The following is a 25,576-nucleotide window of genomic DNA, read 5'->3' on the forward strand; positions in this document are numbered from 1 at the left end:
CTCTGCTCGGGCCGGGCCCCCGCGGCGGCTCCGCGGCGGCGCTGACCGGCGGCGGCTCCGCGCAGGCAACGGGCAGCTGTCCAGCGTCCTGCTGCAGGCCTACCTGCCCGTCGTGGACTACCAGATCTGCTCCAGCGCGTCCTACTGGGGCTCCACCGTCAAGAACACCATGGTGTGCGCCGGCGGCGACGGCGTGCGCTCCGGCTGCCAGGTCCGCCCGCGGCCCCCGCGCTGCCCCCGCCGCCCCCCATCTGTGCTTGGTGTGTCGAGGAACGCAGCTGGTGCAACAGCTCATTTGTGGTGAGGTGAAGGTTGAGCTCTGGGTGGTACAAGGGGCTGTGAGCTGCTGACCCTTTGGAGAGCAGCAGCACAGCCAGGTGGGGGGACACTGGAGAGACAGGAAAAGCCAAAGATTTGTGAGGAAGACCAAAACTTGCACTCTTGGACTGTGAGGGGATAAAGCTGAGGGGTTCCTCCTCAGAGGCACCAGCTGGGGCAGTGCCGGTGTCACTGCACCGGGAATCCATGGATTGAGGAATGGGACATCTGGGATGGCTGTGGGAAACCAGGGCTGGAAGCAGAGCAGCCACCACCCTGACCCACAGGGGGCAGGGCATTTTTCTGTTTGTATTACTGCTTAAAAAAAACCAAAAACAAATAACTGTTATTGATACCCCAATAACCTTGCCTGAGAGCTCCTTAATTTCAAAACTGAAATAATTTGGAGGGAAGGGGTTTACATTTTCCATTTCAGAGGAGGCTTCTGCCTTCCTTAGCAGACACGCGGCTTTTCAAGCCTAGGTACCATGAAGAAATTCCTCCTGATGTCCCACCTGACCCTCTCCGGGAACCACTTGAGACTCTTCCCTCCCCTCCTGTCCTGGTTCCCTGGAGCACAGCCAGACGCCCTTGGCTGCCCCGCCCATCAGGGAGCTGTGCAGAGCCAGAAGGACCACCCTGAGCCTCCTTTCCTCCAGGCTGAGCCCCTTTCCCAGCTTCCTCAGCTCCTCCAGCCCCTTCCCCAGCTCTGCTCCCTTGTCTGCACATGCTCCAGCCCCTCGGTGTTTTTCTCGGTGGGAGGGGCAGAGCTGGACCCAGCCCTGGGGGGCTTCAGCAGTGCCAGGCAGAGCCAGTGCTCCTGTGCCCCCCGGTGCTGGGAGAGCCCTCCTGTCGGACGTGGGTGTTTTGTTGAGCAGGACACGGCCCAGGGGTGAGAGGAGCTCCGATCGGCCCTGGGTGCAGGCAGCAGTGTCTGTTTGGGTGTAACCTGGGTGTTTGGGACACGTCGGTGCTGGTGGAGTGTGCCCAGGCTGGGGGGCTGTGGCACAGCCCCAGGACGCAGCTGAAGGACGAGGAGGTGGCAGTCCCCGAATCCAACACCTCTCCTGGCCAAGGAGGGGATTTGGGGAAGAGCAATGGAGCAGTGCCAGGGGACATGGCGATGGGATGGCCCCGAATGCTCTGGGTGCCCCCGCACTGCCGGGGGGCGATTGCCTTGGAGGCCAGGAAGAGGATTTGCAGCTTTTCCCGCTTTTCCAGCATCCCACAGAGGTTGGGGCCGCCCCGAGAGCTCGGAGGCAGCTGCTGCTCGCCAGGGCTCTTCCCTGAGGAGTGAGGAAGAGGAGGAGGCGGGGAAGGGCGTGTGCTGGAGCTGGGCGCGGGAGGAGGATGGCGGGCCGGAGGAGGAAGGCTGGGCGGGCGCGGGACGAGGCAGCACGGAGGCACAGAGACGGGAGGAGAGATTTTATTGAGGCCGGCTCGGGGGCGAGGAGCCCGGAGCGTGGCCGGGGGGAGTCAGGGGACGGCCATGGGCGAGGGGCAGCGAGCGCTGGTCCCGCCGGGCTCAGTTCTGGGCGATGACCTGGAAGGGAGAAAGGGCCGGGCTGAGCCGCGCGGGGCCGGGGCCGGCGCAGCGCTGGCCCGAGAGCGCCGGGGCCGAGCCCGGCCCGGCCCGGCCCGGCCCGGCGCGGCCGCCTTACGATGTTGATCCAGGAGATGTAGGCGGAGACGCGGGCACCCGAGCGGAGCCCCGAGCGGAGCCCCGAGCGGAGCCCCGAGCGGAGCCCGCCGGCGCCGTCCAGGGCTCGGAGCGCTGCCGCGGCTGCCGGCGCTGCCCGGGGCCGGCGCAATTTGGGGCGGGGGGAGCGCGTCACTCACTGCGGGTCAGGCCCCAGCCCGTGATGTAGCAGGGGTAGTTGTTGGGCAGGATGGTGCCCTCCTGGGGCAGCACGGCCAGCTGCACGGCGCTGTTCAGGGTGGCGGGGCTGCTCAGGCGGAACAGGGCGATGTCGTATCTGCCGGCGAGAGGGAGACCATGTTACAAGGAGCCCCCCGAACCCCGGCCGGGCTGCCCCCAGGTGCCCCTCCCGCGGGCGTTACCCCGCGGCCACGTTGTTGCTGTTCCAGTAGGGGTGCACGACGATCCTGCTGACGCTGAAGACCTGCTCGGTGCCCTCGTTCCTGTTGAGGTTGTGCTCGCCGGCCACCACACGGTAGTTCAGGTTACTGCCGGCAAGGTGCAGAAGCGCTCCGTCAGCCCCGAGCCCCGCTCGTGCCGAGCGCCAGCGGCTGCGGGAGGCTCCGAGCGGGACGGGGACGCTCCCGGAGCAGCCCCGTGGGGACCCTGCCTGAGGAGCCCGAAAGCGCCCCGAGGGCGGCCGCTCTGGCGCTCGGGACAACCAGGATTGGTGCCTGAGAGGGTTTTTGAGGGGAAGGAGCTTTGCGGAGGGGAAGGAGGGGTCCCCGGCGCGCTCACTTGTTGACGCAGTGGGCGGCGGTCATCACCCAGCTCCTGTGGATGAGGGAGCCCCCGCAGGTGTGGTGCCAGCTGCCGCCGGAGTAATACTGCAGGGAGATCTGGGGAGGGGGCGAGAGACGGGCCGGGGCTGAGCGCGGGCCGGCGGCGCGGGGAGAGCCCCGGCCCGGGCCGGGGGACGGCGGCAGGACGCACCTGGTAGGGCCAGGCGTGCGAGCGCGCCTCGGTGCCGCCGACCACCCGCTGCATGCCATCGAGATCCAGCTCGGAGCAGCGCCCTGCGGACAGAGGGACGGCGTGAGTCCCGCCGGGGTGGCTCCGGGGGGCTCTCGGGAGGGGCCGAGGCCGAAGGCTCCGGGCGGGACTCACCGCACAGGGCGAGCGCGGCGAGGAGCACGAGCTGCAGCATCATCGTGGAGCGGTGTCCGCGGCGGGAGCGAGCGGCGGCCCCGCGGGCGCTTTAACGGGGCCGCGGGAGGAGGCGCGGGAAGGGAAGCAGCTGCCGCGGCCCCGCCGAGCGGCCTTGGCCCCTGTGCCAAAGCACACGCGGTGCCCGGGCAGCCCAGCGACGCCCCGAGCGCCCCTGGGCGCTGCATCCCAGGGAGACGCTGCCCTGCGCTGGCACCTCCTGTCCCCGTGGCCGCAGCGCTGTCACCGCGGCTGCCGCGCTCAGCCCCGGCAGGCCTCGGCTGCAGCTCTCCCTGGCCTCGGCTCGTGGGATGGTTCCGGGGCTTGATCCAGCGCCGGAATGGAGCCACGCTGGCACCGGGACGGGGAAATGCAGGCACAGACTGGGCACGACCTTCAGCCCCTCGCCAAGCCCCCGGCGCAGGCAGCGCTGGAGCAGGGCCGGGGCTCGGCCTGCCTGGGGCTGAGCTTGGGGCAGAACGGGGCAGGGACAGGCTTTGAAAGAAACCCTGGAGTTTTGGCCAAAACTCTGTCATTTCCCCCCACCTTGAACTCTGAATGGAGGCTGTTCTCTGGGGGGGACTTTGTCCCCCGATGCTCAGGCACTGGCATTTGGGATCACGGGGGCCATGGGGTCACCCAGGTCAAAAAAAGTGATGGAAATCAAAAGCACCTGCTGCAGTTCTGCCCTTATCTGCAAGGAAAACACGAGATTTCACAGAACACAATTTCCAGCTAATCCCGTGTTTGTTCTGTCAGCACCAAGGGACAGCGACAATGGCTCCACCCCACACGGGGACACCCTAAGGCAAAGCTGATCCCCCAGCTGTGGCACAAGGGGCTGTAAACTCATTTTTGGGCTCAATAGGGAGTTTCTGGAACAAGAAGAGTGAAGTATAACATGTGAGAGCTCAGAATGGCTGGAGACAGGATTTGTGTAAAATAAATCATCTCTTTATTTGAGGCTGAGTGTCTAGGACAGGTTCTTCCCCCTCCTGCCATGTCCAGGAGGATTTTTCTCCACTATAAAAGATATGGCAACAAAAGTGGTAGCTACGGAAGTTGGAATAGACAAAAAATCTGGAACAAGGGAGATGTGGCATCCAGGATCCCGTGTAGAAGGATTCTGTGATGCCATCCAGGGAAAACTCCTCCTGCTCAGCACAAGGAGAATGGCACCCAGGAATCATCATCATTTAATAATAACCATAATAAAACCATGAATCTAATTTCCTCCCCCCTCCAAATCCAATTTGATTCCCAAGGCACAGATCCCAACTTCTCCCATTTCCCGCCAGGGGCCACCACAAGCCCCGATCCCCCCTCGACAGGAGGAGCCCCACCATCACCATCCTCCTCCTCGCCGGATTCTCTCGCCCGGATTCCCCATCTGGGGAGGCGCATCCGCGTTTTTAATGCTCGATAGGAACTGAAGAGCTCGATAGGAACGAGAGACGTAATTCTCGAGCCGGGGTGGGGAGGACGAGCAGCGGCTGCCGAGGAGCCCCGGCAGGAGTGTCCCCGCCACGGCCGCGGCGTTTCGGGGTCCCTGGGCTGCCCCCGGCAGAGCTGGCCCCCAAGGCACGGGATTCAGTTCAAGGCAACCACGAAATGCAGCATATTTAAGGCTTTCACTTCTTAAATTAAGACGAACAAGGAAGTTTTTTTGGATCCTGGTTTCCTGAGCGTGGCCGGGGCCGGCCGGGGGCTCCGCTCCCTTTTAGGTGAAGGACCAGAGCTGGTGCGGGTCCGTGAGGTCGCAGGGAACGAGGCCCGGGTGCTTCCCCCGGGCCGTCAGACACATCCCCGAGGCCAAGTTCTTGATCAGCCGGTTCTGCCGAGGAACAACCCAAGCGATCCATGAGCGCCCGCGGGATGTGACCGAGGGGAAAGCACCGGAGGGGCAGCGCCGTGGCTGGCACGATGCCCGGGACGGAGGGGGCTCCTCACCTGCGCCAGATCCCACTCCTCGCTGGCGGGCACCCGGCCGGGCTTCCCTCGGAACTGGCACTCGCCCAGCTCGGCCGTGCCCGCGCCCCCGCGCAGGCACAGCTCCTTGCCGATGTTGTGGCGCAGCTCCCGCTGGCTCGTGTACTCAAAGTACTGCGGGAAGAGCCAAGGGGGCCCTCACTGCCGCGCCCCGGGAGAAAACGGGGGGTGCAGAGGGGGAAATGATGGGGGCGGTTTGGGGGGCCCACCTGGTTGCCCCCCAGCCCGTGGCAGGGGTACATGATGAGAGGTTTCCCGCCGTGGTTGTTCTCCCCCACGTCCAGGGGGGGAGAAAGGGCGGGGAAAGGCAACGGGAACGGGGGTGAGGAGGGGAGGAGAGGGGGAAAAATGACGTGGTAGGGGGAAAAAGGGGAGGGAGTGAGGAAAAAGGCTGGGAGAGGGGAGGAGAGAAGGGCTCACAGGAGGCGGGGTAGGACCGGCTCGGGTTTGGCTGTGCAGGGCTCTGGGTTATCCATGTGCAAACAGCATCCCAGCACCCAGTGCCGGCTCCGGGTCCCGTGTCCTTTCCAGGACACGAGGAACACCCGAGCCATCGCCTCCGGCACACGGAGCAAAGGGAAAGGCACCCGGGCTGAGGTTTCAGGAAATAAAGGTGAATTAAAGCTGGATGGGAGCCAGCACTCGGCTGTCACTCAGCTGTCACCGAGCTGGGTGCTGTCACATCGCCCTGGTTGAGGTGGGGCAGACTCAGGATACAACACAGCTTGAGGGAAAGGGCTTGTCCAGCCTCAGGGGAATCCCACCCTCTGGGATGGAGCTGGAGCCCCCTCTGCCTGCCCGCAGTTCCTCGGGGATGCAGCCAGAGCTCCGCGTCCTGCTGTCCCCAGCCCCCTCAGGGACGGAGCCTGCCCTCCACATCCTGCCTGTCTCCATTTCCCTGTGGATGGGTGGCTGGAGATGGGCTCCTGCCTCCCACCCGTCCCCAGATTCCCTCGGGATGGAGATGGAGCTCCCCATCCCATCCCGTCCTCAGCCAGTTTTACCAGCCCCCCCCTGAGCCAGGACGGTGTTTGGGGCTCAAGGAAGTTTTCAGCTTTTTCCCCCGAGTTTAACCCAGATCCACATCCCCACGGATTTCCCCACCCCGGGCTCGCCCCAAACCAGCTCTGCCGGATTCCAGCTCCGCCGCAGCCCAAACCGGCCCCGCCAGCCGGTGACAGGTGAGGTGACAGACACAGTGAGCGGTGACAGACAGGGTGACAGAGGTGGCAGGACCAGCTCCCCGTCCCCGGCTGGATGCAGAGCCCCCGAGCCCAGCCTTCGGGCGCTCCCACCCCGGCACTCACTGCTCCGTAGAACGCCGGGGTCAGGTCGGGCACGAACATCTCGGGGTAGACGTTCTGCAGGTACCAGGTGAAGTTCCTGCAGTGCAGCCGCTCCCGCAGCCTGCGCCGCTCTGTGATGTCACCAAAGGTCTTCTATTGAGGAAGTCATGGGCGAAAATTAAATTCACTTCAGAAAACAGTAGGGGAAAAGCCCAAAAAGTCCTTTCCAGGTTGGGGCTCAGAGCTGGGAGTCACCCCAGCTTTGTCATCATCCCTCATGGTGTGACCAGCACTGAGACAAGCTGGGGGGTCACCCAGCAGGTACCCACAGGCTCCACCAAGAGCTTGGTGTTATTTTGGTGAATAAGAAGTTTTGGTGTTGAAAAAAGAAAAGAATAACAAGCTTTGGTGTGTGGCATTCACATTCTCTGAACAGAGAGAGACGTAATTCTCTCTCCCAGGTTTTTTCCTGGAGAAGCACTGAGAAAAGGAAACAATTTTTATCTCTACTTGCCACTCCTGTAGTTTTGCACCTGTGGAATGTGCAAAAGGAAGATTGCTGACATGAAGTGATTTGTCAATTGGATTCTGCTGAGGATTGCTTTGATTCCTTAGCCAGTGTCCAAAGCTGTGTCCTGGCTGTCTCAGACAGTCACGAGTTTTTCTTTAGTAGGTATATTTTGTACAGTACAGTATCTCTTTAGTATAATATAATGTAATACAATATAGTTTTAATAAAGCAATTGTTCAGCCTTCTGAATCAATAGAGTCAGATACCAATTACTCCCTACATCGGGGGCACCCTGTTTTATGATATTGGTGTTGAAATAAAAATAATTTAAAAAATAAAAGGAATTCATAAACCCCGATGTTTTCCTACTAGGAAACATTCTGGCCAGAGGGGGAAAGAAAAAAAATAATCTTTTGTCTATTTCGGTCTGCCTGTGTGATCTCCCTCCCATTCCCACTGCCCAGGGGGATCTCCCAGCAGGACCACTATCTTAATAGAGCCAGATACCAATTACTCCCTACATCGGGGCACCCTGCTTTATGATATTGGTGTTGAAATAAAAAATAATTAAAAAAAATAAAAGGAATTAATAAACCCCGGTGTTTTCCTACTAGGAAACATTCTGGCCAGAGGGGGAAAGAAAAAAAATAATCTTTTGTCTATTTCGGTCTGCCTGTGTGATCTCCCTCCCATTCCCACTGCCCAGGGGGATCTCCCAGCAGGACCAGCCCCCCCAGCAGCAGCAGCAGCCCCCAGCGTGCCCAGTACCTCTCTGGCCATCTGGGCAGCTTGCTGGTTGCGGCGGTAGAAGATCTCCTTGTAGTCGTCCATCCAGACCTCGGCCAGGCGCACCTGGTTCCGGGAGATCACCTGCGTGCCCTTGGGGAAGGTGTGCGGGCTCTTGGAGCGGAACACGTGGCCCACGACGGAGCAGGGGACGATCTCCACCTGTCCCCCGCACTGCCACACCTGCGGGGAAGCCACACCTGAGGCGGGGGTCCAGCCCCCAGGCCCCCCAGCAGGGAGCTCCCTGGAGGTGCCCTTGGAAGGTGATGCTCCTTCCTTACCCTGAAGGACATTTCCACGTTCTCACCCCCCCAAATCTCCATCTGGTCGTCGTAGGAGCCGATGTGCTCAAAGTAGGACCTGGAGATGGCAAAGAGGCCACCTGCGAAGGTCGGGGACCTGCGGGGGTCAGAGGAGGGGTAAAACACAAATAAAAGAGCAGAAATCTGAGTTTTGGGACATCACAGCCCCAAAAATGAGAGTCTCTCTCCATCCAGCTGTGGTGGCTTTGCTGGACAGGCTGGGCCTGGCTGCTGGGAGGGGACAGAGGTGACAGCATGACACAGAGGGGCCTCGCTGCCAGCTGGATTCAAAGTGAAAAGAGGATATTGTTTCCAAAAACCTGTCGCCAAAAAGAGGAGGAGGTCAGAGCTCGGTGCCCCAATCCCTCCTCCCGCTTCCCTAATCTTTTCCATCTGAGGCTGGAACAGAACCACGCTTTTATTCAGGAAAAATAATAAACCCCAAGGATTCGCTGAGCTGCTGGAGACGAGGCTCCGCCGGGAGCCAAGTGCCCGGCTGGAGGTGAAAGGGGCCTTTATTGGGACAGGAGCGTCGCCCAGGTGACCCGCGCACAAAGGCAGCCCCGCGGCCGGGGTGGGGCCGGGGTGTCCGGTGTCTCCCGGTGGGGGCACCCCGCTTACCCTGGGGCACCCGCGAGAGGTGGGAAACCCACCCAGGCTCTGTCTGCGCGTAAAACGGAGGGATGAGAAGGGGGATTTTGGCGCAGCCTGACCCACAGGTGACCTGTTCTGTGCGGGGGCACCTGGGCACCGAGGGTGAGGAGGCAGAGACAGCAATTAAATCCTTAATGAGCGGCTCTGCCGGAGCGAGAGGTGGCCAGAGGTGATTCACAGGTCCGTTTTGGCCCCGCGTTCCCAAGCCCCAAGGGAGGTTTGTCCTCCAGCTCCCCCCAGCTCTGACCGTGCTCGGGCACGAACTCCCTGATATCTCCCACCCCAAAATCCCAGGGGAGAACCCACTGGGAAGGGGCAGCACCGCCCACCCAGAGGCTCCAAAACCAAGGAGAGCACCGATTTGTTGGGAAAAAAAGCAAACCCAGCTGGATAAAGAGGCCCTTTCTGGGCTTACTTGATGGGGAAGGTCTCATCCTTCCTGCGCTGCCTCTCCCGCGCGGGAATGACCTCCCAGCCGAAAGTCAGGCTCCAGTCGAAATTGCCCCGGCTGTGCTGCTTCCCGTTCTGGACGGGCTTGGAGAACTCGAAGGTGTTGAGGTCGATGGTGGCGATGTCGGGGCTCACGACGGCCGTGGGCTCCTCGGCGATGCGGGACAGGAGCGGCTCCAGCCATCCGTGGAAACACTCGCCTGGGACACGGGGCAGGGCTGGAGCGGGGACAGCGCCACTCACAGCCCGGGGCACACACGGGTGTCACGGGGGGACACTCACAGTGGGCATCCAGGAAGGTCAGCACCTCCCCGCTGGCCACGCTGGCCCCCAGCAGCCGCGCCGTGATGAGCCCCTTGCGCTCCCGCTGCCGCACCACGCGCACGATCTGCAGCTGCTCCACGTAGCGATCCAGCTCCTCCTTCAGGTACTCTGCGGGGGGCAAGAGCATCCGGAGCCATCAGAGAGGCAGCTGCCAGTCCCTGCATCCCACCATCCCATCCCATCCCATCCCATCCCATCCCATCCCATCCCATCCCATCCCACCCCCTGTTGTTCAAACCCTGCAGTTGGGTTTGGGTTCAGGGACACCTGAGCCTTGGCCCCAAACCCAAGTGTATTTTTGGCTAAAGAAAATGAGTTTTATAAGGGTCTAAGCCCCTCCTGTCTAATCCCTCTCCAGAGAGGGACTGGGGGTTGATAGGGTGAGGAGGTCACATCCCTGTGCTTGAAGTGTCACCAGGACCAAGTTGTTCCTGAGGGAAGGGGTCACCAGAGGAACCAGGGATTGCTTGGCAGATGCAGCCAAGCCAGGAGCTGGAAATGGCCAGGTGGGAGCTGGGACCCCGAGAAAAGCGTCCTGGGAAGGGGACCCGGGTCCCACCCACGTCCAGCCGCAGTGGGAGTCGAGCTGTGGGGCGGCGAAGCCCTGGGGCACCGCGAGGTTCCTGCTCCTCGGGAGCCCGTGGGTGGAAAGGGAGAATTTATCTGGGACGAGGGCAGAGTCTGCTCCTCCCAGTGCCCCGACACTGAACCCCGCGTTAATTGCTCTGGGTGCTAATTAACGAGGATTACAGCTGGCTGAGGGTGGAGGTTTGTGGGGCACCTGGTTTGTCCCCGGGGCAGGGTTAACAGCGGTGCTGGGGAAGGGAAAATCCCAGGGGTGCTCCGGGGTGGATGTGAAGTGGGAAGCGGCTGCTGGGAGATCCCGGGATGCTGGGAGCATCAGCTGCTTCTCTGAGGGCTCAGAGCTGCTGCTTCCAGGCTTGGAAAGGGGCTTGGCAGCCCCTGCATCCTGCTGATCCCACCACAGCTTGTCCTACCTCCCTCTGGCACCCACATCCCACATGGCTCCAGCATCCCTCTGCCTCCTGCTTTCCACCAGGGCTCCTGCATCCCTCTGACCCACATCCCACCATGGTTCCTGCAGCCCTCTGGTTCTACATCCCACAACCCCTGCACCCCGTGACCACATCCCAGCACAAATCCTCCACCCCCTGACCCACATCCCACCACAAATCCTGCACCCCCTGACCCACATCCCATCACAAATCCTGCACCCCGACTCACATCCATCACAAGTCCTCCACCTCTCTGACCCCCATCCCATCACAAGTCCTGCATCCCTCTACCCCACATCCCACCATGGTTCCTGCATCCTTCTGACCCCACATCCCACTGTGCTCCCTGCCTCCCTCTGGTTCCACATCCCACAACTCCTGCACCCCTCTGACCCACATCCCACCATGGTCCTTGAATCCCTCTGCCCCACATCCTACTGTGCTCCCTGCACCCATCTGACCCACATCCCATCACAACTCCTGCGTCCTTCTGACCCCACATCCCACTGTGCTCCCTGCCTCCCTCTGGTTCCATATCCCACAACTCCTGCACCCTTCTGCCCCACATCCCATCACAAATCCTGCATCCCTCTGACCCCACATCCCACACAAATCCTGCACCCCTCTGACCCACATCCATCACAAATCCTGCACCTCCTGACCCACATCCCAGCATGGGTCCTGCATCCCTCTGCCCCACATCCCACTGTGCTCCCTGCACCCATCTGACCCACATCCCATCACAAATCCTGCATCCCTCTGACCCCACATCTATCACAAATCCTGCACCCCTCTGACCCACATCCATCACAAATCCTGCACCTCCTGACCCACATCCCAGCATGGTCCTTGAATCCCTCTGCCCCACATCCCAAAACTCCTGCACCCCCTGAGCCACATCCATCACAAATCCTGCACCTCCTGACCCACATCCCAGCATGGTCCTTGAATCCCTCTGCCCCACATCCCAAAACTCCTGCACCCCCTGAGCCACATCCATCACAAATCCTGCATCCTTCTGCTCCACATCCCAGATGCTCCCTGCACCCCTCTGGCCCCACATCCCACCATGGTCCTGCATCCTTCTCCCCACATCCCACCGTGCTTCCTGCACCCCTATGGCCCCACATCCTTCTGCCCCAAATCCCAGACGCTCCCTGCACCCCTCTGGCCCCTGTGTCCCCCGCCCACCGTCCGTGCTGGCATCATCCACCAGGATGACCTCGCGGAGCAGCCGGGCCGGGGACGAGTGCAGGACGCTGTAGACCGTGCGCAGCAGGGTGGACCAGGCCTCGTTGTGGAACACGATCACCACGCTGGTGGTGGGGAGGGGAGGGCAGCGCTTGAACTTCTGATCGATGCACCTGGGGGACAGAACGGGGGGGTGAAGGGGGAGGCACGACTGGAGTGACCCCTGGTATCCCCCCCACCGAACCCCGCAGCTGCGGGGGAGCAGCTCCGGCCCCTCCGGACTCGTCCCTGCTTTGATTCCCATTGATTTTGGTTGAGTGAGTCCCATTCGCGGCCTCCGTGTCCCCCCTTTGTCACCGCTACACCTGCTAAGCACGGATAATCGCCTGCCAGCGCGGGGGGCTGGATTCCTCCATCCCTTTCAAGGCTTTTTCCATCCCGAATTCCCCCCATGTCTCCCCCACCCCACCCCTCCGCGCGGCCCCGCTTTAATCCGGCAGCCCCTGGCCGAGGGCAGGCGGGGAAATCTCTGGAGTTTCCCTGGTTCCCTCCCCCCCACCCCAGCGGGGTCCGAGGCTGTTCCACTCGGCTAAGAAAAGAAAAAGTCTGACCGCTGGAGCCGCTGGAATAAAGGAGGGAGAGGAGGGAAAGGCAGGGAGGTGCCGGAGCCAGCAGCAGGTACAGGGAGACACAAAGAGCCTGCTGCCATTAAACCGCCCCCAAGGAGCCAAAATTAGGGAGAAATAATAATAAATAAATAATTTTTTTAAGCTCTGTCTCCATACAGTCTGGGTGACATCCTGGCACCAATCTGCTTCAATTTCCTCTACAATTTAAGCGAGTAAGTGGCCAGATTGAAGGAGTAAGTGGCCATTTTAAGGCAGTAAGTGGCCCCGGGGGGTTTCGGGCCCGGCTCTCACTCGGGGGGGCGGCTGTCGGGGCCCAGCGCCCGCTGCAGGGAGATGCGATCGCTGGCAAAGGCATTGAAGCAATGCTTCTCGTAGCCCCGCTCCTTCTCCTTCGTCTCCTCGGGCGTCCAGCGATCCTTCTTGAAGGCTTTTCCGTCGGCGCCGGGGCTGGCGGGGTCCTGGGGGGGCCTCTCCATGAGCGGCCGCAGCTCGGCCGCGGTGTAGACGCCGGGCAGGCAGGAGCGGGCGCTGGGCAGCGGCTCCGGCGGCGGCTCCGGGGCCCCGATCTGCAGCCGCGGCATCGAGTCCCGCAGGTCCCGCACGGCGCCCAGCATCAGGTCCAGCACCTGGCCCTTGCCCTGCACGATGTTCCGCAGCCACGGCTCCTCGCCCGGCTCCTTGCTCCCCACGTCCTTCTGGAGGATGAAGAGGAAGAGGACGAAGACGGCGCCCGCCAAGGCCACCTTCAAGGTGCTGTAGCGGCGGCGGAACAGCCTCATTTCGGGGTTTTGGAGCGTTTCTGGAGGGTTCAGGGATGTGGGGGCTCGGGGTGCATCACGGTGTCCTGCTTTGCTCCAGCGACCTGGGGAAGGAGAAACACCTGCAGTGAATTCCCGGCTGGATGAACCCCGGGGGCATCCCCTTGGTGTCAAAATAGAAATACTGCACTGAAGATATATTGTATTTAAAATAGATTATATTGTACCTAACACAGAATATATAAATATGATCGACTCATGGAATAGTTTTGTTAAGGACCTTAAAGATCATCCAGGCCAACCCCCTGCCATGGGCAGGGAACCTCCCACTAGGCCAGATTAATAACAAATAATAACATAATAGCAAAATAATGCATTAATATATCGACACAGTAAAGTAATATTAGCAACATATTAACATATCAATATTGCAGTACAATGTTAGTAATATATTAATATGGCAATATAATATTAGCAATATATTAATATAAAGTTTGGTTAACAACACATAATAACATAATAATATAATAGCAAAATAATACATTAATATATCGACATATTAAAGTAATATTAGTGACATATTAACATATCAGTATTGCAGTACAATGTTAGTAATATATTAATATGGCAATATAATATTAGCAATATATTAATATAAAGTTTGGCACAAGCGACACCTGTAAAATTCATTCTCCCCCAGCCCTTCCAGCTGCTAAATCCATCCCGAAATTAAAACACCAGGAAAAGTGCAGGTTAAAAAGTGCCGGAGGATGCTCCACCCCGACCCCCCATCCCTCACCACACACGAGACCCCCCCAAAAGTTTCTTCTGGGACTGATCCTGAGGCTGCAGCCTCCCCCCTCCCACCGCCCCTGGCACGCCGAAGCTAAAATAGAGCCCAAAATCTGCCAAAATAGTTCTGACTGCTGGAAAAAGCCTTTCCCTGGGCATTTTCCTGCCTGTGAAGGAAAACTCGAGCAGACCATGCAGCGCTCCGGGTTCGGCGGAGCTGGAGCAGCCGGTTCGGTGTCGGGTGCCGTGTCCGCTGCCACGGCCACCGGGAGCTCGGCGCCAGCTCCCGAATTTGCCCCGGGATCGGCCGGAGGCTCTGAGCTTTCCACCACCACCCCCAAACTTCCCGCGGCTCCTCTTTGTGAGCCGCGGCCGCCGGAGCATGGACGAGCCCGGCGGGATCCATTCACCGCCATCTCCTCCTCCTCCTCCTCCACTTCGGGGTCCCCCCCCTTCCCCTGATTCCTTTTTCCCCTTTTCTTTTCATTCTCTTGGGAATGGGGCGGGGAAGGGCACCTGCCACAACTTCAAGGGCGAGGAAGTTTGGGCTGGGGAGGAGGAGGAGGGTCCCGGGGTCCCCGCTTTGAGCTCCGAGGGATCAAAGCTGGACCACGCTTCACTGCCAAGAGCGCCCGGCCCCATCCAGCGCGGAAAAGCAGAAAAGGGGGAAAAAAAACCATCAATCCCCCGGGGTTCCCTGCCGTTCCCTCGGAATTTCTACACCAAGGTGCCCCCGAGCTCCGAGGTTTTCATTGCATGGCGCTGCCGTACAACAAGGGGGAGAGAAAAGAAATGGATTTTTGGGAAAAAAAAACATTTCCATCAACACCACCACTCCCTGAGCTTCCTTCCTGCTACGTTGCTAATGAACCTCGTTAGGTGTCGGTGTTAATTAACCCCAGAGGGACACTCAGGTGTGCAGAGAGGGCACAGGTTGTGCACAACAAGAGCTGCCGCTCCCAGGAGGCCTCAACCCCTTCCCAAAAAGAGCCAAAAAGCCAAATACAAATAAAAAATTCTCCTCCAAAAGACTGGGGTGGATTTGGCACAGGGCTCCAGCGTGAGCTCCTGGTGCACCTGTGCTCTCTGCTGCCTGCCCTGCGAACTCCCAGGCGGATTCTGCTCCAGCCCATCCCGAAAATCCCGTGTTGCCACGGGGCTGGCCCTGCACCCTAGAAAAACAACATCGAAATGACCCAGGGGAACCTACTGGGGTCAGAAACGGGGGAAAAGGGGGGAAAGGGGGTTCGGTGGGAATTCCAGGAGCACCCCCCGTGATGTGAGAGGGAGGGATGGTGGGGAAAGGTGGAAACAGAGACACAGACGTGGAGGAAATAAAGGAAAATAAATAAAATACAAATGACTTGACCTGAGTGCCGCAGGTGAGGTGGCCACCGGCTCCACGTGGCAGCGAGCCACGGTGACACCGGGAGGGGCAGGGACTGGGACGTGGGGTGCGGCGGGGTTCAGTCCCAGTGTGAGGAACTGGAGGTGCTGCGGAGGGCGAGGGCTGGGAGCTCACAGGAGTCAGGATCCTGTCGGGCTCCCCTGGTCCAGGTGGGGGGAGCCCCGGGTGTCCTGGAGCCGCTCCCGGGGTGGGGGATGGCAGCGCCCGGAGATGGGGGCTGTGTGAGGGTCTCTGCCTCGCCCCGTGGGGGTGATGGGGGCCGGGTCCGCCCAGTGCCCTGCCCAGAGCTACCACAGACCCTGGAGCCGCTGGGCTGCTCCGGGGGCTCTGTCCGGACCCCCCGCCCCGGGGAGGATCCATCCCAGGACCACCCGAACCCCCTTGCACGGAGGGGTCTCTGCACCGGGACCCCCGAGCACCCAATGCCCCCTCACCAGGACCACCCTGCTCCCCCTTCCCCCGGGCCGAGGGCTCCTCACCGGGAACCTCCCGTCTCCCTTACCGTGGTGGGACCACCGGGATCCCCAGACCCCTCCTCAAGGCAAAAGTCTTCACATGAGGACCCCAGACCCTCTTACCGCAGAGATGGGTGCCGCACCACGACCCTCGCGACCACCGGCCCTCCTTTCCCTGGGGCGAGGGCTGCCCACCGGTGACCCCGGGACCCCCTTCCCCGGCAAGAGCGCGGCACTGGAACCCCAAACCCCCTCAGAGCAGAGAGGGGCTCAGCAGTGGGATCCCCGTCCCCTCTTACCGGCTCCACAGCGGCTGCGGGGCCGCAGGTGCGTCCGGGTGGGGCGGGGCCACCTGTGCCACCTGTGCCCGCCTCCCGGGCAGGTGCACGGGCGGGGCTGCCGCGGTCCTAAAGCCGCCCCGACCGGGGAAACGCCGGGTCCTAAAGCCGCTCCGACCGGGGAAATAGCCGGGTCCTAAAGCCGCCCCGACCGGGAAAAACGCCGGGTCCTAAAGCCGCCCCGACCGGGAAAAACGCCGGGTCCTGGAGGTGTCTGCCAGGGGAAAACGCCGGGTCCTGGAGGTGCCCACCCATGCCGGGAATAGCGCCCGGTCCTGGAGCCACCGGCCGGCCCCGCGCCTGAAGTGGGGGTGCTGTGCTGGGACCAGTAAGGGACTGGCACTGGGAGCCATTAGGGACTGGTACTGGGGACATTGGGAGCCATTAGGGACTGGTACTGGGGACACTGGGAGCCATTAGGGACTGGTACTGGGGACACTGGGAGCCATTAGGGATTGGTACTGGGGACACTGGGAGCTGTACAGGTAGGACCCCACGTGTACTGGGACCAGTAAGGGACTGGCACTGGGCACAATGGGAGCCATAAGGGATTGGTACTGGGGACACTGGGAGCCACAGAGTAGGACCCCAAGTGTACTGGGACCAGTAAGGGACTGGCACTGGGAACACTGGGAGCCGTAAGGGATTGGTATTGGGGACACTGGGAGCCGCAGGGTAGGACCCCAAGTGTACTGGGACCAGTAAAGGACTGGCACTGGGAACACTAGGAGCTATAATGTACTGGCACTGGGGACACTGGGAGCTGCATGGGTAGGACCCCACGTGTGCTGGGACCAGTAAGGGAAAGGTACTGGGCACACTGGGAGCCATAAGGGATTGGTACTGGGGACACTGGGAGCTGCATGGGTAGGACCCCACGTGTGCTGGGACCAGTAAGGGAAAGGTACTGGGCACACTGGGAGCCATAAGGGATTGGTACTGGGGACACTGGGAGCTGCATGGGTAGGACTCCACGTGTACTGGGACCAGTAAGAGACCGGTACTGGGCACACTGGGGGCGGCAGGGGTTTATGGAGGTGCCTAGGTCACGGCTCCAGGTGTGCTGGGACCAGTAAGGGACTGGCACTGGGCGTGCTAGGAGAAGCAGGATGGCCTCGGGAAGAGCCCCGGGGGGACGGGCCCGGGCGGGCTCCAACACCCAGCCCAGGATTTTCCTTTGGCTCCGGCGCTGTGCGGAGGATTTGGGAGATTTGAGCTGGAGCAGAGCGAGGATTAATCGGGATTATTGGGATATTAGCTGGAATATTAACTGGTTTACAGGACATGAGGTCTCCGGGGCACGAACACCCCTCAGAGCCAAATTAAAGCGCTAATGAGCTGGAATAAGGTATGAGGGGAAACTGAGGCACCGATTGGAGCCAACCCTCGGTCCCCACGAGCCCCCCGGGGCTTTTCCGAGCTCTCTTCGAAGCCGTCGCTCTCTCCCCTTTCGTTTCCTGCTTCGGAGGTTTCGCTCTTCGCTCAAAACCCGAAAGGGAAATTCCCACCCCCAAATTTGCTGCTGCTCGACTTTCAGGACCTGCCGCTCTCAGCTCGGCGCCACCGCGGCCACCGGGCAGGGCCGGGACGGTCCCCACCACGGTAAGTCACTTTTGGGGGAAAGAGAGGGGTTTTGGGGTCCATGCCGGGCTGGGCCGTGGGGATGGGATTTGGGGTGCCCCGTCCCCCCCACCCCGCCGGGCTCTGCCCCTCGGAGCCGCTCTGCCAACCCCGCAAACGGGAGTTCTGTGCTCCCAATTTTAATTGCAGTTTGGGAGAGGAGAGGCTTTTTTGGGACGTAAAAATCTCCCGCAGCTTTGTCCCGGTGGCACCAGCCTGGGGGAAATGAGGAGTCGAGACCCGAGGAACCCTGGCAGGGCTGGAATGAAATCCACGACAAAATCTTCCCAGGCTTGTTAGGGAGTGGCGGCTCGGGGTCACACTCCAATTAATAATTAATTGGCGTCTTTATAGACAAAACAAAACTTGAATTGGAGGTGAAGTCTGCTGCCTTGTGGGGATGGGTGAAAAATGTTTACTTGGAAGGTTTTCAGGAGCAGAAGAAGCCAAAGAGCCAAAATTGGGGTGAGGGTCCCCCTGGGTGCGGGGCGAGCACCTCAATTCCCTGAGCTGGGAGCAAACCTTACCATCGCCTCTGGGGTTTTCCTCGCTCCAAGCGCATTTCCTTCGGGATTTCTGCCCTTCATCCCTCGCGGGGAATCCTCAGCGCCGGAGGCGGCTCCATCCAACCCTCCAGCCAAACCCCTAATTTGAGCCGGAGCTTAAATTTAACGCCGAGCTGAAACTTGCAGCGCTGAGCGGCAGCGAACCTGGAGGAGCTGACAGGAAGCCAGGCTGATTTGCATATTTCTGCTTTCAAATCCCCTTTGCAGATGGTTTGCAGATCTGTGCCCAGCTTCGGGTTTATTTATTATCTTTTTGCCCGGTAATAATTGGTGCAAGATGGGAAAACTGGGAAGTTTAATCCATAATACAGCTGTTAAAGAGGGGGAAAATGTGGGGGACGCAATTTTCCTCCATAATGCCAACATTTGGTTAATTGATGCTGGGTGGTGCTTCCTGGGGTGTTTTTGGGAGAAGAAGGGGCTGAGCAGCTCAAAAAAAGGAATTGTGTCCCCGCCCCTGGACATCATTCCTTGGATGGGTTTGTTTTTAGGAGTTTTTGCTCTCACGCCCCCCAAAAACTGATCTTTTGGTACTGACTTGGAAATACAACTTTTGCCAGGTAGATTTTTTTACTAAACGAGATTTTTGTGCTGTTTGGAGCTCGTGGAAGCTGTGGGGGAGAGGTGGAAAAGCCCAGCTCGGCTCCTCTTAAGAAAAACCTCATCCTTTTTATTTTTTTTTCCTAAATTATGAGAGAACTGGGAATGCTTCTCCCTGTGCAATCCCACACACCTGCAGCACCTGACCCTCCCCATCCCACCAGCTCGGGATGACCCTGGCAGCCCCTCCTGCCCTGGGATAACCCCAGTTACCAGCGGATGGTTATTAATGTGATTCTTGTTGCTGTTACCAGGTGCTCGTTCCCTGTCCTGCCCGCTGTGATGGAGATGGAGGAGGTGTTCCTGCAGCTTTGGGGGGAGGTGGCCAGGCTGCAGGAGCTGTGCTCAGAGCAGGGGAGGCTCCTCCAGAGGCTGAGGGCCAGGAAGGGACCGGTCCTGGGTGAGTGGGACCTGCAGAGTCCCCAGACTGCACATTTGGGTCACTCCACCCTGGTCCTGGCAGGGTCAGGGTCACTCCCACCCTGGTCCTGGCAGGGTCAGGGTCACTCCCACCCTGGTCCTGGCAGGGTCAGGGTCATTCCCCCCCTGCTCCTGGCAGGGTCAGGGTCATTCCCACCTTGGTCCTGGCAGGGTCATTCCCACCCTGGTCCTGGCAGGGTCAGGGTCACTCCCACCCTGGTCCTGGCAGGGTCAGGGTCATTCCCCCCCTGCTCCTGGCAGGGTCAGGGTCATTCCCACCTTGGTCCTGGCAGGGTCAGGGTCACTCCCACCATGATCCTGGCAGGGTCAGGGTCATTCCCACCTCGGTCCTGGCAGGGTCAGGGTCACTCCCACCTTGGTCCTGGCAGGGTCATTCCCACCCTGGTCCTGGCACCCTCCCTGGCTGTCCTCAGTGTGTCCTGGCAGGTGGCCAGTCAGGGTCACTCCCACCTTGGTCCTGGCAGGGTCAGGGTCATTCCCACCCTGGTCCTGGCAGGGTCATTCCCACCCTGCTCCCGGTGCCCTCAGCATTCCTCTGGTGGGGTGAAGGGGCTTGGAGCAGGAAGGTGCCCTGAGCCCATTGTGGCTTTGGGTGCTCCTGGTCCTGGGAGCATCACCTGGAGAGGATGGGAGCAGGCCTGGGGAGGATCTACAGCCCAGAAAACACCCAGGAGCCCTCTGGTTTTCCAAGGATTCCCCCTCTCCTCTCTCCCCAGACACTCACAGCACCCCCACGGGGTCTGGCACCATTTCCCCAACCCTAAAATGGGAATTTTGTGGCTGGGAAGGATCGGTTTGGACAAAGCTGTGCTGGGAAACTGCAGCCTCCCTGCCCTGGGGCTCCCTCCTCTCCACCCGTGTCCTTCCAGGACTTAAACCAAAGCCCTTCCTGGGAATAACCTGGATTTGGGGACATGGGGATGTCCCGGTCACCTGAGGGAGATGATGGTCCCCCACCTCACCCTCCCTGGCTGTCCTCAGTGTCCTTCCTCTGGTGGCCCGGGCTCCAGAGGGGACAGGCGAGCTCTGCCAGCCCAGGGTTCCCCAAGGCCAACGGGAAACAGAGCAATGGAAAGAGAGGAAAAAAACCCCAAAACCCTTTGAATTCCCAGGAATGACCCCTGTGCCTCCCTCTCTCCCAAAGACATCCCGGTCTCGCTGCCTGTCCAGTGCACGGAGGATGTGGGGACAGGGGATGGACAAAGGCCACCTGAGAGCCACCAAACCCGCCCAGGAGCTCTGACACCCTCCACATCCCACCCGGAGGGCTCTGCTGGTCCCATGGGACAGCCCCGGGCCACCAGCAGGCTCCCCCCGAGCCCTGGGCATGGTGCAGGAGCCGCAGGAGCTGCAGGAGCTGCAGGAGCCTCAGGAGCCTCAGGAGCTGCAGTAGCTGCAGGAGCTGCAGGAGCTGCAGCTCTGGGCAGCAGCTCAGGGCAGGAGGGGGAAGTGCCCGCCCGGAGGAGAACCTGGATCCTCCCCATGCCCTGGGAAGGAGGGAGAGCTTCCTGCAGCCCTCGGGAGCTGGAGACACCCAATCCAGGGGCTGGGGGCTCCTTCCCAAATCCTCTGGATCTCTACGAAGCCCCAGAAGTGCTGGAGAGGGAGGAGGCTGCCGGGGATGTGGCTCTGGTGGAGATCCGAGGGCCTGTGAAGGTAACGGGGGAGCCTGGGGGGATTCAGTCCATGGCATCAGGGACACTTCACCCTCCTCTCCATCGGTCCTGGGAGTGTGCCAGAGTGGGGTTATTTCCTTTAAAAGGCTCTGGGCACCCGATTTTCTGGTTCCCAGGGGATTTGGGTGTGGGAAAGCCCCTGAGGTCCGGCTGTCCAGCCAGGACATCCCTGCCCTGATCCTCACGGAGGCTTTGAGGATCCCTTGGAGGAGTCAGCTGGGGAGAAGTTCTCTCAACCTCCTTTGAATCTTCCAATTAAACTGCTCTGAAGTATTTCCTTTATTCTCTCTGATCTCCACACCCCAAAACACATTTCCAAATAATTCCAAATGATTCCTGTCATTCACAGACCTCTCTGAGCTCTGGCCCCTCAGCCTCCTGGTGAACCTTCACCCCAGTCCTGGCCGTCTCACCCAGGGTCCCTGGGGTGCCAAACCCATTTCCTTTAATTCCTTTTCCTAAATTAAACCCTTAAAAATTCTTTAATGGCTTCAGGGGCTGGGTATTCCTGGGGATGACTCTGATTTTGGGCTGTATTTGGGAGGGAGTTTTTGAAGGAGAAGGGGGAAGTGGGGCTGTGTCAGTTTGGGGCCCCGTCAGCGCTCAGATGACAATGGGACAGTGACAAATGTGCTCCAGTTTGCTGCTCAAAGCCCATTTTCCTCCTGGTTTGGCCCGTGGGAAGCGCTGGGGAGGCTCGGGAGCCACACGGACATGGGATTGTCCAGTGGGATTTTGGGAGGATGGGGTGGGGGCAGCTCGAGCCCCCCAAGCTCCAGCCCAGCCCTTTTTGGGGGCTGGCCCAGGGCACTCCTGGGGGTTTCTCTGTCCCCAAACCCCCCTTTTCCTCACAGACCTGCTGGACTCCGGGCTGGGAGCTGGAGGAGGGCAGCGGCCCCAGCGGCGAGGCTGCCCTGGGCTGTGAGCTGTGCCAGGACATTCCCCCCTCGGGGGCAGCGGGACACGCGGGACACCTGAGCCACCTGCTGCTCCACCTGGAGCGGGACACCTGAGCCACCTGCTGCTCCACCTGGAGTAGGACCGGCCCTCCCAGTGGGAAATGCATGGATTTGCACCCTGACCCACGGGACAGACTCTGACATTTCCCATTTCCATGGAGAGATGCTGGACATTTCCCATTTCCATGGACAAACTCTGGACATTTCCCATTTCCACATGACAAACTCTGGCATTTCCCATTTCTACAGGACAGACTCTGGCATTTCCCATTTCCATGGACATTTCTGATTTGGACTTGATGGCCTTGGGTGGCTCCTCCAGCCCTGGGGCTCTGGGGCTGATGAGGATTCTGGGATCCTGCTGCTGGTTTGGGCTGGGAGCAGTTTCCACATTCCCTGTCCTTCTCCATTCTCCTGGGGATGTGGTCCCAGCTTTGGATCACCCCGGGTGTGTTCTGGGTTATTGTTCCCTGTGGATATCAATCTCATCCCAGGGTTTGGAGGGTGGTCCCAGCTTTGGATCACCCCAGGTGTGTTCTGGGTTATTGTTCCCTGTGGAAGCCAATCTCATCACAGGGTTTGGAGGTGTGAGGGGGAGCTGCAGCTCCTGGGAAAAGGGAATTCCTCAAAATTTGCCTTTGACTGAGTGGAAATGAATCTTCCATAAACAGTTAGGGATGCTTGGGAAGGCTTGTTGGATTTCTCTGGGAGTTTGGAAGGCTGGGTGGGAGAATCTCAAGGTTTTTGGGGTCACTAAGAATTATTTTAACTCATTAACAGGAATTTGGGTGTTTTATAGCATTTCCATCAGTGGAATCCAATGTGTTTCCCAAAATGGGGAAATTGAGGCACAAAGCATCAGCTCCAAATCCCTCTTTTATTTTGGAAAAATCTCATCTCAGGCTTTTCTATTTTGCAAGTTTCTCCCAAAGTGGATTTGGCATCTCCTGTTTGAGGAAACTTGTGTTGAAATGAAGAGCCAGGTTCTCCTCTGATTCCAGGGATGGGGAAGAACTGGGATTTCCAGCTCCACCATCTCCTCTTTGGCAGCACAGAAAAGCCAGGAGCGAAATTTCTTCCCCAAAACAGAGCCACATTAATGGATTTACTCGTGACAAACTTCTGGGTGTCCCCAGGGTCCCTGGGACCATTTCCCAAGACAAATCCCACAACTTCTTTCTCTGCATCAGCAGCTTTGACCTTGGATTCTCCATCCATGTGGAGTTGGAGCTGCTTCCAGCCCTGGGTAGAACCAGAGCCTTTATTTCACTGAAAATGGGTTTTCTCTGGGTTTTCTTGGGATTTTCTAGGGATTTTATCAAGGTTTTTCTCAGGATTTTCTCAAGGTTTTCTTGGGATTTTCTCCAGGATTTCTCCACACCACAATGAACGTTCCCACCACCATCTCCTGCTCCAAGTTTTGTCCTGTGGCTCCTCAAATTAATTGGGATTATTTGATGATTATTTGAGGGTTTTATGCTCTCCTTAGGGGTGAAACCCTCAGTTCCCAGGTAAATCCTGGAAGCTGCAGCCCCAAAGCTGGAGCAAGGACCCCAGCAGTTTATTCCCAAGGATTGGAGCTGGCCAGGAGGAGGGATCCACCCGGGCTCTCCTCGCCCAGGAAATGGAATTCCCAAAGCAGGAGCACAGATGGTTTTTATCAGAGCAAAGCCCCTGGCGTGGAGCTGGTGCAGGGCCCAAAATGCCGTGAAAAATCCCCCTGGGAGCCTTTGGGCTGAGCCACGAGGGAATTTTGGGCTGCTGGGACAGCAGTGGAAGCTCCACCAACCCGGCCTCTCTCGAGGATGTTTTTAGTGGGGGGTAATTTTTAAATTAATCCCCCCCAGATGGTCCCCAGAGCTTCCCTTTTGGATCCAGCCCTCTCCAGGGCAGGAGGGTGGCTCTGGCTCCGAAATAACTTTAATTGCAGGGTGCTGGTGGGGCCGTGGGTGGGCTGTGGCTGCTGGGGCCGGCCTGGGCTCCAGGTGGGTGGGAGCTGTTCTGGGAAGGGCAGGAGCTGGGTGGGGGCAGGTTCCCGTCAGGAGAAGCTGGAAAATCAGGAGTGGGTGAAGCTGTGCCAGGAGAGCTGGGGGTGAGGGTGCCCACTTGTTCTCCAGGCAGGGATGGACATGGTGATGGTGCCCCCAGGGAAGCCACGGCAGCAAAAATGCAGCTGGAAATGGGATTTTGGGTGGAAAATGTTAATTTTTGAGGGTTTTTAATTCAGGGTCTGGGCTGTGGGAGCGGGAAGGGGCTGCCCAGGTTCTGGGGGTGTCCTGACACCGAGCCCTGGGCACTGATCTGTGCCCAGACAGCCCCAAATTCCAACATCCAACTCCTTTGGGGCCACATTTTCAGAGGAGACAAAAGAAATGAGGGTGGGGCAGGCTGGGATTTCATCCCCCTCATGGGAGAGTGAGGAAAAATGGAAATTTCCTGCCCAGGAACAGCATTTCTCCAAGGAAAAACTCTCTGGCTGCTGTGGTTGTCCCAAATCTGGGAGCTGGAAATGAGGGATTGGGGGGGATCATCTCCCCCCTGTCTGCAGCAGGAGCCCATCTGTGCCACCAGCGAGGATGGGAAGTCATTAATGCCTCTGTTAATTAATAACTGCCCCTCGATTTCATCCCTCGTTAAGGGAAGGGAAATGTTCCGTGATCCTGCTGTGTTTGGACAGGAGCTGGAGCAGGCAGAGACTGGAAAATGGGACAAAAATAATGAATTTCAAGGAAGTCTGAGACTTCCAGGTGGTGTTTTGGGAAGAGTTGTAGGTGACAGCTCAACCCCCCCGAATTTCTGAACCTTTCCTGCTGGGACAGGGGGATTTTTGGGGAGCAAAGGGCTGGGTTTGGCCTCAGTGGGGGGAAAAGGGGGGTGGGAGGTGGTGGAGGAGGCCAGGAGGGGTGCTGGGGGGGGTCAGGATGGGCCTGGGTGGGTGAGGATGGGTCTGAGGGGGGGGGGTCAGGATGGATCTGGGAGGTCAGGATGACCCTGGGGGGGGGAGGTCAGGATGGTTTTGAAGGTGATGCTGGGGAGGGATGGTGGAGGGCAACCGGGGATGCTGCTGGAGAGGGTCTGGGGGCTCTGAGGGGATTTGGGGGTGACACTGGAGAGGATCTGAGGGGGAGGCTTGAGGGGATCAAGGGACAGAGCTGAAGCAGAGTTGGGGTGATGCTGGGGGGGTCAGGATGGTGTTGGAGGGATTGGGATGGTGCTGAAGGGGTCAGGATGATGCCAGGGGGGTCAGGACAATGCTGGGGGTACCAGGATGATGCTGGGGAGGGTCAGGATGGTGCTGGGGGGGTGAACAGGATGGTGCTGGGGGGATTAGGATGGTTCTGGAGGGGTCAGGATGATGCTGGGGAGGGTCAGGACAATGCTGGAGGGGTCAGTATGATGCTGGGGGAGGGTCAGGATGGTGTTGGGGTACCAGGATGATGCTGAGGGGGTCAGGACAATGCTGGGGGGGTCAGGATGGTGTTGGGGGTACCAGGATGATGCTGAGGGGGTCAGGAGGATGCTGGGGGGTGTCAGGATGGTGCCGGGGGGCACCGAGGGTGGGTGATGGCTCTGCAGAGGGGGCACTAAAATGCCGGAGGGGCCGGGGGTGATGCTTGGGGCTGGGGTGAGAGGGGAATCGGGGCGGTACGTGGGGCGGTCAG

At 59.5% G+C, this 25,576-nt stretch overlaps 3 protein-coding genes across 3 annotated transcripts; 1 reads left to right on the forward strand and 2 right to left on the reverse strand.

Moving 5' to 3' along the window:
• Positions 1-1,843: 1,843 nt before the first annotated feature.
• On the reverse strand, positions 1,844-3,600 carry LOC120500616 (chymotrypsin-like elastase family member 1). Its single transcript, XM_039705749.1, has 7 exons — positions 3,125-3,600; positions 2,951-3,033; positions 2,756-2,856; positions 2,380-2,505; positions 2,158-2,294; positions 1,980-2,110; positions 1,844-1,861 (listed from the first exon to the last, which is right to left on the reverse strand). The coding sequence occupies exons 1-7, from the start codon at positions 3,165-3,167 to the stop codon at positions 1,844-1,846; spliced, it is 639 nt and encodes a 212-aa protein (XP_039561683.1). The 5' UTR covers positions 3,168-3,600.
• A 1,031-nt stretch (positions 3,601-4,631) lies between these two features.
• GALNT6 (polypeptide N-acetylgalactosaminyltransferase 6) lies at positions 4,632-18,370 on the reverse strand. The gene is made up of 12 exons (XM_039705736.1): positions 18,200-18,370; positions 12,593-13,163; positions 11,673-11,845; positions 9,424-9,573; positions 9,107-9,341; positions 8,017-8,134; positions 7,718-7,918; positions 6,456-6,591; positions 6,092-6,104; positions 5,362-5,446; positions 5,114-5,266; positions 4,632-4,997 (listed from the first exon to the last, which is right to left on the reverse strand). The coding sequence occupies exons 2-12, from the start codon at positions 13,078-13,080 to the stop codon at positions 4,884-4,886; spliced, it is 1,866 nt and encodes a 621-aa protein (XP_039561670.1). The 5' UTR covers positions 13,081-13,163; positions 18,200-18,370; the 3' UTR covers positions 4,632-4,883.
• Positions 17,386-22,107, forward strand: LOC120500617 (collagen alpha-2(I) chain-like). Its single transcript, XM_039705750.1, has 5 exons — positions 17,386-17,400; positions 17,521-17,654; positions 19,093-19,238; positions 20,424-20,935; positions 21,810-22,107. Exons 1-5 carry the CDS (start codon positions 17,386-17,388, stop codon positions 21,966-21,968), a joined length of 966 nt encoding a protein of 321 aa, XP_039561684.1. The 3' UTR covers positions 21,969-22,107.
• Positions 22,108-25,576: the final 3,469 nt, after the last annotated feature.

This window comes from Passer montanus, unplaced genomic scaffold, assembly GCF_014805655.1.
Source record: "Passer montanus isolate IOZ18808 unplaced genomic scaffold, ASM1480565v1 scaffold183, whole genome shotgun sequence".
NCBI lineage: Eukaryota > Metazoa > Chordata > Aves > Passeriformes > Passeridae > Passer > Passer montanus.

What these genes read in the sequence shown, in the direction of transcription:
- LOC120500616 (XM_039705749.1), bottom strand. Translation starts at nt 3,167, where the DNA reads ATGATGCTGCAGCTCGTGCTCCTCGCCGCGCTCGCCCTGTGCG. An exon ending in CGCCGCGCTCGCCCTGTGCG is followed by an intron (nt 3,034 to 3,124) that starts GTGAGTCCCGCC and finishes CTCTGTCCGCAG; the next exon opens with GGCGCTGCTCCGAGCTGGAT. An exon ending in CGCACGCCTGGCCCTACCAG is followed by an intron (nt 2,857 to 2,950) that starts GTGCGTCCTGCC and finishes CCCCCTCCCCAG; the next exon opens with ATCTCCCTGCAGTATTACTC.
- GALNT6 (XM_039705736.1), bottom strand. Translation starts at nt 13,080, where the DNA reads ATGAGGCTGTTCCGCCGCCGCTACAGCACCTTGAAGGTGGCCTTGGCG. An exon ending in GACCTTCCTGGATGCCCACT is followed by an intron (nt 9,342 to 9,423) that starts GTGAGTGTCCCC and finishes CCCGTGTCCCAG; the next exon opens with GCGAGTGTTTCCACGGATGG. An exon ending in AGGAGTGGGATCTGGCGCAG is followed by an intron (nt 4,998 to 5,113) that starts GTGAGGAGCCCC and finishes GTTCCTCGGCAG; the next exon opens with AACCGGCTGATCAAGAACTT.
- LOC120500617 (XM_039705750.1), top strand. An exon ending in CAGGAAGGGACCGGTCCTGG is followed by an intron (nt 19,239 to 20,423) that starts GTGAGTGGGACC and finishes TCTCTCCCAAAG; the next exon opens with ACATCCCGGTCTCGCTGCCT. An exon ending in AGATCCGAGGGCCTGTGAAG is followed by an intron (nt 20,936 to 21,809) that starts GTAACGGGGGAG and finishes TTTTCCTCACAG; the next exon opens with ACCTGCTGGACTCCGGGCTG.